Here is a 13,739-nt window from a genome sequence, read left to right on the forward strand (position 1 = left end):
TCACAGCCAGTGAGGAAAGCCTTGCTAAAGTTAAGATGATTCAGCCTGGAGAAGAGAAGGCTCAGGGGAGACCTTACAGCAGCCTTCCAGTACCTAAAGGGGCCTACAAGAAAGCTGGAGAGGGAAAGTTTACAAGGGCATGGAGTGATAGGACAAGGGGTAACAGCTTTAAACTGAAGGAGGGGAGATTTAGATTAGATATTAGGAAGAAATTCTTCACTGTGAGGGTGGTGAGGCACTGGAACAAGTTGCCCAGAGAAGCTGTGGATTTCCCCTCCCTGGAAGTGTTCAAGGCCAGGTTGGATGGGGCTTCGGGCAACCTGGTCTAGTGGAGGGTGTCCCTGCCCATGGCAGGGGGGTTGGAACTAGATGAGCTTTAAGGTCCCTTCACACCCAAACCATTCTATGATTCTACGATTAACATCCTCTCCGCTCTCTCCTCGTCCACCAAGCTAGTCATTTCATTATAGGCGGCTATCAGGGTGGTCAGGCATGATTTTCCCTTCATAAATCCGTACTGATGAATCTCAGACCTCTTCAGGTCCTGATATGTTTGGAAATGTTTTCCAGAATTATTTGCTCCACCACCTTCCTGGCTATTGAGATAAGGCTGACTGGCCTGCAGTTCCCCACATACTCCCTTCTTTTCTTCTTGAAGCTAGGCATGACATTTGTGTTGAGCTTCCAGTCCTCCTCTGATCACTGTGACCTTTCAAAGATACTTGAGACTGGCCTTGCAATGACATCTGCCAGCTCCCTCAGCACTTGTGGATGCAGCCCATTGGGTCCCATGGACTCATCTGTGTCCAGTTTGTTTAAATGTTTTGATCTTCTTTACTGAGAGTAAGTCTCCATTGCTCCAGATGCTCCCACTGGTCTCAGAGGCCTGGGATTCCTGAAAGCAAACCTGACTAGTAAAGACAGAGGTGAAGAAGGCATCGAGTACCTCTGCCTTTTCCATGTCCTTTGCTACCACCACCCCACTCAGCAGCAGGCCCACATTTTCCCTACTCTTCCTTTTGCTGCCGATACACTTGCTGGAGTCTTGACAGTGCAGAGCTATTCAGCTCCTCACTTTCCTCTAAACTTTGTCAGTGGACTGATCCACTCGGAAAGTTCCCAGACAGGTGAAGAGAAGATGCTGTTGTCCCCTTTTAAACAAATACATGGACAGTTTGGGCATCTTTGCTATGAAAGACTCAAATGCAATCCCATTTTCTAAGAGAAATCTGAAGCCACGTTGATCCAGAGTAATTCAGTAACTACCAGGCTAAAGCAAGTTCTCAGTGCCTCCTTTTGGACCTGATCCACTTTATTCAAAGCACTGAAATATTGATTAGAGCACAAAGCAGAATTTACGCCTCGCTCTTCTCTTTCCCCACAAATGAGTACTGCTACTACTGGAGCACAGTCTCACTCATATTCTCTTTGTGACCTGTTGAACGTTTACTTATTAGTATAAAGTCCGACGGTTAGACTGTTGCCCTTATGAATCTAGCCCTTGAACTGACAACCTGACGTCTTCAGAAAGACAAAGTGCTAAAAGTATATTGATTTTAACTTTAATTCAGGCACGGATATGGAATGCAATTGTAATCCTACCTTAAAAATAGAATGATCCAACCACTAACTTCAGAAGTGAATCCTTATGGCAACAATAACTGTATTTGTTAAACCTAGCATTTATCTTTAACCTTTACTCCCACACGCTTTTACAGCCACGAGTCCTGCCAGAGAGGACATGACAGACATGGCAAAGCAGGAACAAGCAAAAGGGAAGCCAAGAGTCTTGACTTTAAAAGCAAAAGTTAGTGGAGAATCCAAGTCAGAGTATATTTTATTCATCTAACATGTTTAAACACATACGTTGGACACAAAAAGAAAGCATGAGCAAACCCAAGCACAGTGCTAGAGATCACTTTAAACAGAAGTTGCCTTCAATTAATTTATTTTTATAAACAATATCATGGGTTTTGAAAGATTGCTAATGCTGTAATATAACACCATAACAATGTTGTAAGGAAACAAGTTTGGGATGGTAATCTCACATTTTTAACCCAATACATAACTGAAGATAGACTTGGTTTATCCATTTCATTACACTGTCATTTTAACTCCTTCCTGTTATGTTATTAGCCTGAATTGAGAGCAAAAGTTACTTCAAGTCTAGTTGGAAAAAGGAACTGTGAAATTAAATTTTACCAACAACTTTCTGGCAAAACACGTGTCTATCTGGCCTCAGAAGCAGTCTGGAAATGGGAACAAGGTACTTCACGCTGTTCCTGGAAGGGGGTTTCCCCTGAGTAACAAGGTGCTGGTTTTGCAACCCGCGTGGTACTTGGCAGTCATTCTCCCTAGAAGACCACCAAAGAATAATTTCTTCCCCCCCATTTTATATGTGGAAAGCAAAAAATAGGTGATTTGTCCAAGAGGACATAGTGATAGTAGTACAGCCAGGAAACAGAGCCTGGACCTCCTCAGCTCCCAGCATCAGGCAAATCCTTTTGCCTGTACCTGCCACCAAACAGCACAACAGTAAAATGCACAGATTTTCCTTCTCTTTGGCCAGTTTTTCTCTGAAATAGAGAAATAAAGACTGGTTGATTCACGGACTCAATGACTGACCATTGCTCTGATGTCATTTGGCTACGTGTTTGTTATCAGTATTGTAACTGCCCAAGCAAAGAAACAGCGATGCATGCCCACGTATCTTGAATATTCCACCTGTTGGATTTGTTTCCTTGGAGGGAGGTTTGCTTTTTTCTCACAAGGGCAGGATAAAAGCAGCAGGACCCTCAGTCTAAGGCATCTCATACAACTGGCACTTCCCCAGCAGGAGTCAGGGTTGGGTCCCTTTTGCATTAATTCCTGGGCAAATGTAGGGACTTCCCCTCTAATCTTGAAGTGTACCAACGTACTAAGACTCTCATTCACGATCACTCTGGGATGCTTGAGCTTAATGCTTTCTGTCAAAAATACTGTAAGTGTTCACTTTACATAACCAGTTGCAATTTAAATCAGTCCTGGGAGGGACAGGGACCATTGCAGCATTCTGGAAATGGCACGCTTTATAATCACTCCAGTTCGTCATTTGTAATAGCTGTCAGTAGACACACACACGAGTTCTATCAAAGCAACTAAAGAGAGTTGCAAATAATCAGAGACTGGACAAGTTCAGAAGGTACTTTGCTAACTACTGTATTGCCTACTGGACAGGACATTAGCTAAGCTTGTAGTACCATTAAAAGCTTTAAAAAGTCAAAAATATGCACATCTCTGATATTAAATTAATGGTCAAGCAATTCAACTTTACAAAGCTTGCCTAACAAGAATAAGATTTTTTTTCTCTAACAATCTGACACTTAAAATGACTACACACTGAATTATGGGGAAGAAAACAAAAATCAGTTCAGCATCCCACATGATCTGTTTGTTTCAAACAATAATGCATTCTGCTACTTCTATTTTGGCACTTAACTTGCTAACAGCAGATGTCTCTGTGCTGCAACCAATGTATCAAGCAGGAAAAGAGCTCCAATGTTAAGTAAATGGTGAAAGTTGTTTCTAAATTTGTTTTCTTCTCCCATCTTTGGTTTGTTTGGCTTTTGGTTTTTGTTTTTGTTTTTTTTTTTTTTTTTAAAAACAGGATATTTTTTTCCTTTAATCTCTTTTTTTTCTGTTTCCATTTCAAGCTATAATTATAGCTAAGAATGGCCACCAGTTAAACACTGAACTGCACTGGAATTTGGTGTAGTGCCCATATCTACCTTTTCCTTTCTCCTATCCCTGAAACATCTGAAATGGGGGAAAAAATACCTGCACATACTATATAGACACCTCTTTATAGTTGTAGAGGACGGATTAGAGCATCCAGGTAGAGTGAGATGTAAATATGTCACAGCAGACCCTACTGTCCAAAGACTATTCTGCTTTTTTTTTCTTTTTCCTTTTTGTTATTTATATTTTTTACATTAGGTATCTGCATATTTATCACAGTAGCTTTTGAATAATATTTTCTAAGGCACAGTGTGCAGTTTGATGCTCCTCTCCTCTTTACAGCTTTGAAAAACCCCCCTTTCCTTATTGCAAAGTGGTCAAGAGGCTGACAACAGTCTTTTTTCCCCCCATCTATGATTTATATCACAATAAATGTATAACTTCTCTTCATTCCCCAAAGTCATTCCTTAATGTTAGACTTATTTCAACCTCAGCACTGCTGAATCATACTACAAGGAGAAAATGAGTCTAAGACTGGATTGTCAAGATGGATTGATCCATCTTGAGGAATTCAAAGTGTCTCCTCTCTTTCTGCTAAAAATACAAGCCACAGTGTAAGTACTTCTTTTCTAGAGAGATCTACATGATTTTTAAAATTTTCTCAGAATGTTTCATATGCCCATTTCCAATTCAATCTTTTCCCTAGAGGGTTAATAATTAGCAAACTGACTTCCCCAGCTGCCTTTGTTCAAAGTGCCGTCATCCTCCTGAATTCAGTCAACATCTATCACAAACAAAGACGTCAAACAAAACATATTAGGCTTCAGTATCCTCTTGTGAAGTTTTGGCCTCCAGCCAGAAAATTTTGTTATTTTCTATGTAAACTTTATTTTTCTTTCCCTGACCAGCAGTTAGTATGAATCAAAAGAACTATTGCTTTAAAATGCAATCATAAAAATAATAAACGCTAGCACTGACATAACATTGTGCACCTTAGGTTAAGTCTTGCATCTGGTTTAGGTGTCCTTGTATTTGGGAATGTGCTCCAGCGTGGGCTTTCTGGGGCTCCAGCTTTTTTTTCAGCATCCCATGAATGTTCCTGTGTCTCCAGAGGGAAACAGAAAACCTCCTATCTGTGTTAGGGCTCTGTTTAAATACCATTTCCAGAAACGTTGAAGAATGTCCATGTCAGAATTCATTATCTTCTTTTTGGTATTGTTATCCAAATGGATTAAATGCATCCAGTTTCAAGAAGGAAGTTTTCAATGATTTTATGATCCTGGTAGAACTGGGGTCAACCATTCCTGCCCTTTCTCACAGCTTATGGCTTTGCTTTGAACGTCCTGGGCTTTACAATCTGTCCAGCAGCTCTTCAACCAGATTTGGCCACAGATACGCTCCAGCAGACCCACATGGAGCTAGGAACAGATATTTGTAAGTCTGCCAAAAGATGCCCTGTAAGTCAGTCGTATCTCAGTGCTTTGAACCAGGCAGTTGCTGTGCAGGATGTTGCTGTTTCCACGAGCGTGTTACAAAAGAGGAAGAAAGGGGAGCGTGGGACACTGCTGCCTCCTGCGCACAGGGAGGGCTGCTGCTTCTCCCAGCAGGCTGTCCCCACCTGGGGTCCAGCTCCGGACCTGCTGAGGCAACTGGACCACTCAAAGGTACATCACAGGGATATCTTCAAAGTACAACCCAAGTAAACAGATCATCAGGCGTCCCATCACCTGGGTCTGTGACTTCTCTGGGGGGAAAACCAAAACCAAAACCAAAACCAGTAGAAGAAACGATAGCAAAAAAAAAAAAAAAAGGTTTCTTTTTTGCATGTATCCTTTTATTCTTGTGCTCTTCATGTAGTGATTCTGGAGCTTCCATCCCAGATGTGGATTTTAGGTACCCAGGGCAGGTTGGGTGTCTGTGTCCCACTGACTGCTGTAATAGATGGATTGGATGATTCAGCTTTACGCATTTCAGAACTCTCTCTTTCTGTCCTGACGCAGACCACAAAGTTAACCGAAGTGTTTCCCATATCCCAGCTGCATGGAATTTGCATCCACAGAGATCATAAATTCTGGCTGTTGAACACTTGTGTGGCTCAGAAGGCTAGAAGCTAGGTTTGGGCTAGAAGGCAGTGGGATGATGCATCAGCAGTCCCACAGACACATACACACCAATATTTTCATGTCAGGCTTACTCATCTTTACCCAGACTGAGCTGAAAGAGCCATCCAGCGGTGTCGTGAATCTATTCCCTAGCAGTGGTGTTGGTGGATTGACTTGTTTATTTCTAAATCACAGTTACGCAATTTAACAGCGCTCACTGCCGTTGCAAAGTGACCCTACCACTTGTGTTGGCTGCTTATTGTTTGGCCCAGCTATTCCCGTGGTTATCTATCATATATTTCCTGCTGTGGTTTCAGACAGTTACTTGTGTTCTAGTCTTCCCAACTAGCAGGAATCACTGATCCCTGTTCTCGTTATACTTTTGCTTTCACCAGTGATCAGCTCTTCCTTTCATCTTGCCTTCCATGAGGATTTGCTTTGTGCTACATCAGAGCAAGTGGGCAAGCACCCTGTAAGAGCAGCTGAGACTCACCCAACTTCCACTTTACACTCTTTCAGTCAGGCAAGAAGGAAGCAAATTTATACATAAATAGCAATAGTTAAAATCCAAATCACCAACAAAGGTCAGGGGAGGATGGATGGTCAAGGACAAGAAGGAGAAAGGAGCCCACGCTGGCTTTCCTTCCTTCTCCCATAACTTAACTGCAGCGGGCCAGCAGACACGTGGTGCGTACGCTCCAGAGGTGCCGTGCTCAGCGGGGCAAGGCTCTCCAGGAGCCTGCAGTGATATAAACGACGTCAGCTGTGTTCCTGGGTATGGTTGTGGGGAAGAGTCACTCTGCTATTTGTCCTACAACTATTTTCAAGGGTAAAGTAGCTGCTGCTTCTGTAGGTATTCTATTAATCTGTTCTTTCCAGATGGAAAGCCTCCTGGAGCTGTTCTGATGCATTTCCACATTTCCACATTCAACTCAACGGTACCTTCCGCTTTTTTATAGCCACAATGTGTCCCATATGTACAACTCCAATATTTGCTTTTGAAACAATATTTAAAGTAATTCAATTTGCCTCTCAACATCCTTTTCATCACAGGACTAGCAGGACACACTATGAAGCAGCAGAAACATTACCTTCTTACCTTTTCAGAAAGAATCCTTATGATATTCCTGAATATTAAATACGAGAAAATAGAATGTCTAGGTCAGGTAAGCATTTAGGCAGGTGTCAGATTTCAGATACATAATAGGTAAACCTGCTAGCATCAGGAGAAACTTCCCAAAAGAAACTAGTACAGATAAAGCAGAATGATGCATAACCTGTGCTAGGACCGTAACAAATGAAGCCCTACATGACTCACAATATTCTTTTACTTTATATTAAAAGTTTATGTACTCCAGCTCATTGGCGATGTCCAGCGTTAGGGATTCTGCTTGCATACCTGAGTGAACCTGGAAGCATCAAGCTCTGGGCTGGAGTCCCAAATCCAGCGTCAGCGAAGCCACGCAGCCCAAAGCTGCTGATGAGGTAGAGTCTGTCTTTTATCAGCTTCCTGCAAGTTTGCTTTTGGCTTCCAGCAAGGGCTTTCCAGGGGCTTCTCACCTACAACGCATGCAAAGTTTATGGCAGGAAGAAGTGGCAAAGCAGATTTAATCAGCTTATGACTGGGTTCAAGGCCTAAGATCACGATTTAGAACAAATGACCTCAATAAATAGCTTCACAAGAGGAATGTACTTGAGGGGATAATTTTCCGTAGTCACTAAAAAACTAAAGAAAAAATACAGGATTTTTTCTACAGCATAAATGGAAACTTTTAATTTCTTCAGGTGAATATCGGTCTATAAAAATCTGAAAAGATACAGGGATAGGGTTTTCTTTTTCCAATATATGGTCCGAGACATTGACCCAGCTACTGCATTCTGCCAGTGGCGGTGGATGGCCTTCAGTTGAGCACCCCGTGACTGCCACCATTAGCGGCAGGCTGGCCACCTCCACGGAAAGCAGAAGGTTAGTGAGGCCTTTATGTGTATTATTCAGACAAAGAGTCTTCCCTATTTTCCTTTGCTAGCATGTAGAGGAGAGTAATTTTTAGCCCATTACGCATTTCAAGATTTATCTTCTATCTACCAGCTTAGCTGTTGTTCTCGCTAAAACTATGTTTTGAAGCATTTATTTCTGAGAGCCGCAGCGGAGATTTAGCCTGTAGGCTGAGGTTCAAGAAAAGAGTAGGATTTGTTACAATAGCAACAAGCCAACGAACAAAAATAAGCATCAGAAATAAAGGAAGTGGTAGTAGAAGTATTTTCGCTATTATCTAGCTGTGCACTTTTGGAAACGATGGCAAATGAGAATCACTTTAGTGGTTATGAACTACCATGGTGTTACTCGGAAGCAGTGTGGCAGGCTGCGTCTAGTACGCTTCCTTAGGCAGCTGCAGTTGCTTCATCACAGGAGGATGGGGAAAGTCTAGAAGAGCTGCAGTTTAAGGCAACAGATTATAAAAACTAAGACTTTGAAGTGAGGCTTTATTACAAAATGATTCTCAATGCCCTTTTTTATGGTTAAGTTTCTAAGATCACAATCCAAGTCACGGTCATCCTGCATAAAAAGAAAGGATATAGAAAAGGATCAGCTTTGAGCAAATTACAGAATAAATTGAGAGGAGGAGAAAATAAATCTGCTTTCAACAGTGCTGTGGAATGATTAGTTATGCTATGGATGTCTAAAACGTCTAATAATTTTCATTTCTATATCTTCATTTTCCTTTCCCAGTGTAAATTAGTAAGTAAATGCCTGCATTGATACAGTGAAGAAATAAAACATTACAACAAATCCGTTTACAGTAAAAGAGACCTGGCTGGAACATTTTCAGTGAATTATCTTTCCATCAAAGGGATCCGAACCAAAACATACCACAAAGATAAATTTACTTATTTATTTAATACTCAGGAACCCAAGTGGATTTTCCCATCACTCACCAAACGGAAGAAAAACCCACAGACCGATGCAAGGACCTGCATTACCCCTTGCTGAGCATTGCAGTGCATCGCATCAAGGTTGTTGAGAATGAACACCGAGACTTGGAAAGCCGTCTTATCACAGCTTTGTAATGTCGCGGCCATGGCTAAGAACTGACACTGATATTTGCAGTCCTGCAACTTGGGAGTTTTGCTGCTCGTTTGATTAAACTTCTAAAGGATCTGGAGCAGATCCCTCTGATTTTCTCTCTTGCACAGCTCATTTTGTCAGCTCTGTGTGCACCACTACCATCTACTGGCCAAACCGAGACTGACTGTGTTTCCAAGCACTAAGATCCTTAATTCATACCATCTCAGAACGCCTGTGAATTTGCTCCTGATGGTTACTTACACATGAGAGCTGCAGCAGATTGTAAGAGATCAGTGCGCCGGCCTCCAGGGGTAACATTCCACTGATTACCAAAGGAAATATTATTATAGCTCAAGAAGAGGCCTCTCCTTTTTTTTTTTTTTTTTCAGCTGAAGATTTAGAGCCCAGTTGCTGAATGCGTGCAATTTAACTTTTAACCAAAACATTCTGCTTATATATAAATGCCCTGGAGGAAGGGTATGCCATGGATTTCATTACAGTGGGTTTATTATTACAAGAGACTGAGGATGCCTGTTACTACACTAAGGGAGGGGCGAGATGATGAAAGAGAAAAGAGGGGCTAAATTAAACGGGAATTTGTGCCATGGTGCCCTGGGTACCAGAGCTGGCCAAGTCTCGCAGAGTGTGCAAAAACCTACTTTTTCCCTACGCTCCCTCCAAACTGTACTGCACAGGTTTCAAGCAGCCCCAGAGCTCCTTTCTTGTCGTGACCCAGCCACTAAAGTGTGTACGTGTGTGTGCGAAGGTCGGGGAAGGGAGAAGGGGAGCAGAAGGGAGGAGGATCCCTGCACAAGGAAGGGCACCACTGCACCCAGGAGAGGCCCAGCTGGAAAGGGCTTTGCTTAGGAGTCACGTTGCCCGCTTACAGCCTTGTGCCACGACCCTTCGCTCTGCCCGGCCGTGCTGGACATCTCCAGCATACGTATGTTCCCATTGCAGACTCCCGTACGGCTGGGATGTGACAGCTGCATCAGGCACCTCTTTCCCTCAGAGGCATGCTGCAAGGACTGCAAAAGGGACCAGGAGGTAAATTTTCTCCTGGAATGGAATCTGCAAAAGTAAGCACATGGATTTTTTCCAAACCCTCATATCTGGTAGACAAGGTTTGTCATATGTTGGCCTGAATGTATGTTATCTCTGGTGGGGATACCCATCCTTCCCCCAAGCAAGGGAGTTGTATGAAGACATCTAACACTTCCCTTTCAGTAAACACACTCAGAGCAGCTGGCACAGCAGAGGAAAATGCAACATTCATTTGCCTGCTCAGGCTGTGGTGAACCCAGTTCTTGGACATGGGAAGCACTTTGGTGCTACCCATGGAAGCTACTGCACTGCAGTCCGTGTATCTCCACCTTGTTCGTGGCAGAAAGGAGTGGGCTCCCACACAACACAGCCTCCACAGTCCAGCAGGAAAATTCTTCCAGCCCATCGCTCATCCCTGGCGGCCCCAGCTCCCAGGGCTGCCAGGAATGGGCAGACTGGGAGAATATCTGTGCATCAGTGCCATGCTCCCATCCATCACCCTCCCTGACCGTGCTGTGGCTCCTTCCTCCTCCCAGCACCTCCTGCACGCACGTCCTGGGACATCCTCATCCGTGCTCTGGGAAACACCAGGGACACCACACGTGTGGAGCGTCTGCAGTGCCCAGGTCTGGGTCCAGCCACGCAGCCAGAAAGGAGGCTGGTGCGAGCTGTCCCTCTCCTACCAGGATGACCCGGTGCAAAGCCTGGGAACTGCTGTGACCAGACACTAACGCCTGGCAGCTAAATAAAGCTGCGGAAAGAGTCAAGAAAAATTGCAGCACAGAAAATTATTATTCACACTTTAATTTTCCAGTAGAAATAATACAGTGAACCTGGCTGCCAGTATCATCAAGGTCAGCAGTAAAAACATAGTCACCACATACTCTGATCAGGAATAGTATGGGAGACCTCTGATTAAGGGAAAACAAACACAAGCTATGGTAACAAAATCCAGAACAAGGACTAGAAAGCAATCAGCGATTACATTCTTGAGTGAATAATACCTGCAATTATAAAAGTTAAATGATGAAAGATTTAAAAATAAATATTTAAGGGTCTGTTCCCTCAAAACCATTTCAAAGTATGAAGAAAACACTGCTTGAACTATTTTTCCCTTAACGAAGATCATCTACAGAGTTGATGTTAATCAATGATCACTATTTTGAGGTCAGGGTTATTTATTGTACCACTGCCCTTTGAATATATTTAAATGATTACAACATACCTCAAAGAAAATTGACAAAAAGCCTATGTCAAGTTTTGTGAAAAAATTACACACCCTCACTGACCACATCAAAATCTGACGAGAGTGTGCATAGCTTGGTATGAGCACCACAGCCCGGTAAATACACGTCCTTGGAGACGATGCAGCCTACTCTCCCGAACAAAAACCACCCCCCAAGCCACTCTGCTCGCTGTAAGGAGGCAGCAATTGCACACTTGTCAGTGAATGTGATGAAGGGGATGTGTTGGTGTAAGTTCCTCCAACTGCAGTTAAAATAGGTGAAATTCTCATGTGGAAGGGAGAGGTGGTCACAACCTTTTTTCTTCTTTTCCTTTGGTGGTAAAGAAGCTATCACAAGTCATACATCTGAACAGCAGGTTACCTGGCAATTGTACTCAAAAGTTGCAGTCCACAAACTCTAATAGTAGATTTCACATAAAAACAGTCCCGTAGATAAATCTAGAAGACTAAACCCAAACTTTTAAAACATTACTGAAGACTAATGTATGGGGTCAAACCATTAGACAAAATATACACAGAGAAGCTATTTATATTTTATATGATGGACAAATCTCAGATTAAGATCTTGTGATAGCTACACCCATAGAAGATATCAAAGACAGTAAGTTAAAAATGATATTGGGATCAAAACCATCTGCAGCCTCTTTGACAACATTTTTGAACAGTTCTGTAAACCAGCACAGAAATATTCTATGTATGAAATAATTTTTAAAAATAGCCCTATACATAATTATGACATGAACAGGCAATTTTTTGTTTCTAGAATTGGCCATGTGAAATCTAACTAAAAGGCAGTCATACATTCCTGTGCATGTGCACAAATACTGTCTAAAAACATTTCGGCTGGCCTTAGCTGCTTGCTTAATTCTGAGGAACGTACCTCCATCTTAGGGCTCTTGCAAAATTGCTAGAGTGAGTCATCTTAAAACAAACAAACCAACAGACCCAACAATAAATGCAGCCCTTCCAGCAGCTTTTAGAGACGACTGAAGGCACAGTAAATCCATTCTGAAGTAACTCGTCATGACTAACCATTTGTTTTTCCACACTGCAAGAAAAATAAAAAAAAAATCAAATCCCTGAAAAACTTCCAGGTACTTTCAGAGACGAGGGTGGAGGACTGGTTAGGGTGGTGGGAGTTCCACGGAGGGTAAGCGTCGCTGTCCTGGGCCGCTGTCACTGAGGTAGTGCAGAGACCTGAGCTGGGTCCTTCACAACCATCAGCCCACAGACCAACTGGTCAGTGAAATTCTTCTCCTTCGTTAGCACCTCAGTACGAACACTGAAAGTGAAAAGTGTCCTTCTGAGGGTCTGCTACGTGGGGGTGTAGGACTACAGCACCTTTTGGGAACAGCAATGTGGCAGCCCCACGTATCGTCCTTAGCTTTTGAGAGCAGGGTCTCAGAAGAGCGTACACAAATACTGCTTGCAGAAATACTGTAGGTGAAAAGGAAAGCAATTTATTACCATAATTTCAGCAAGATTATAGCAGGTTTTTTTCTTCAAATGGATATTGCCCAAAAATGTCTTTAGAAGAGGTTGATGGGATTCCATTTCTGACATAACCTAGGTGACAGATCACATAGCTAGATCTTTAACAGGACGCTGGATGCATCTCAAATGAATACATTAACTTCAGGATGACAAAGCCCATATGCCATTATATCTCTAGACGAATTTATTTTATAACATGAACTAGGCATCATGGGTCAAACTACCAAAACTCTGGCACTCTCAAGTCAAAAGTGACTTCATCTCTCTGCAAGCTTGGAAATCCACCTGGCAAGAATCCACTGTCTGAAAAATAACTGTTCATTTTGCAGAAAAAATGGCTATTAAGGAAAAAAAAAAAATCTAACCCATAATCCCTGGAATATGTTTCAGAGTTCCTGAATTCAAGGCCAAATTTTAATGCTGGCTCATGAGCAGATTCTGTGACATATAAAAACAAAATACAAAAGCCCAAACATTCCCAAAGGAAAAAGCTGCATGAAAATGCCCGCTGCTCTGGGGCCTTGGACACAACGGCTCCACCTGAGCGGCTGGAGGTTTATGGTGTGGGAGTATTTTCAGTTCCTGGCTTGTCCCAAAGGAGCCAATTTCCCCGTGGTTCTGCCTTGCATCCTCACCTCCTCCTGCCACAAAGCAAAAGCTCTCCAAGGTAGGGAGCCCCTACGGTATTCATACCCATCGATGGCTGCGAGGGTTTCTCTGGGAACGGGTACCCCAGGGGACCCCCGAGAAGGAGAAAACCACTGCAGATCGTGGAGTTTCACGCAGAAGATGTGACCACTTGCTACTTCTGATCTATTAATTGTCGTCACTTCTCTCAAAATCAGAAATGAGGATGCTTTCTTCCAAAGCAGGAACGTCAGCATTGATCTGTGGCAAATAGGCATTTCTGACCCACAGTATGCTGCGGAAGAGTCGGTTGTTCTGTTTGTACAGGCACCACAGAAAAAGGGAAATGGCAGCCAGCATCACCAATGTCACGAGCACAGCCAAGGCTACAAGCCCACGGTATGATGCTGAAAGGGAAGGACAGAAACTGTTATTAAGCAAA

At 42.9% G+C, this 13,739-nt stretch overlaps 1 protein-coding gene across 1 annotated transcript in view; it reads right to left on the reverse strand.

Moving 5' to 3' along the window:
* Positions 1 to 10,718: 10,718 nt before the first annotated feature.
* PLA2R1 (phospholipase A2 receptor 1) overlaps positions 10,719 to 13,739 on the reverse strand; it is a 43,844-nt gene continuing 40,823 nt past the window's right edge. The window contains exon 30 of the mRNA XM_054829945.1: positions 10,719 to 13,704. Coding sequence (XP_054685920.1) covers positions 13,487 to 13,704 — 218 coding nt within the window. The 3' untranslated portion in view covers positions 10,719 to 13,486. The remainder of the gene's footprint in view (positions 13,705 to 13,739) is intronic.

The sequence above is a fragment of the Grus americana genome, chromosome 6 (genome assembly GCF_028858705.1).
Source record: "Grus americana isolate bGruAme1 chromosome 6, bGruAme1.mat, whole genome shotgun sequence".
NCBI lineage: Eukaryota > Metazoa > Chordata > Aves > Gruiformes > Gruidae > Grus > Grus americana.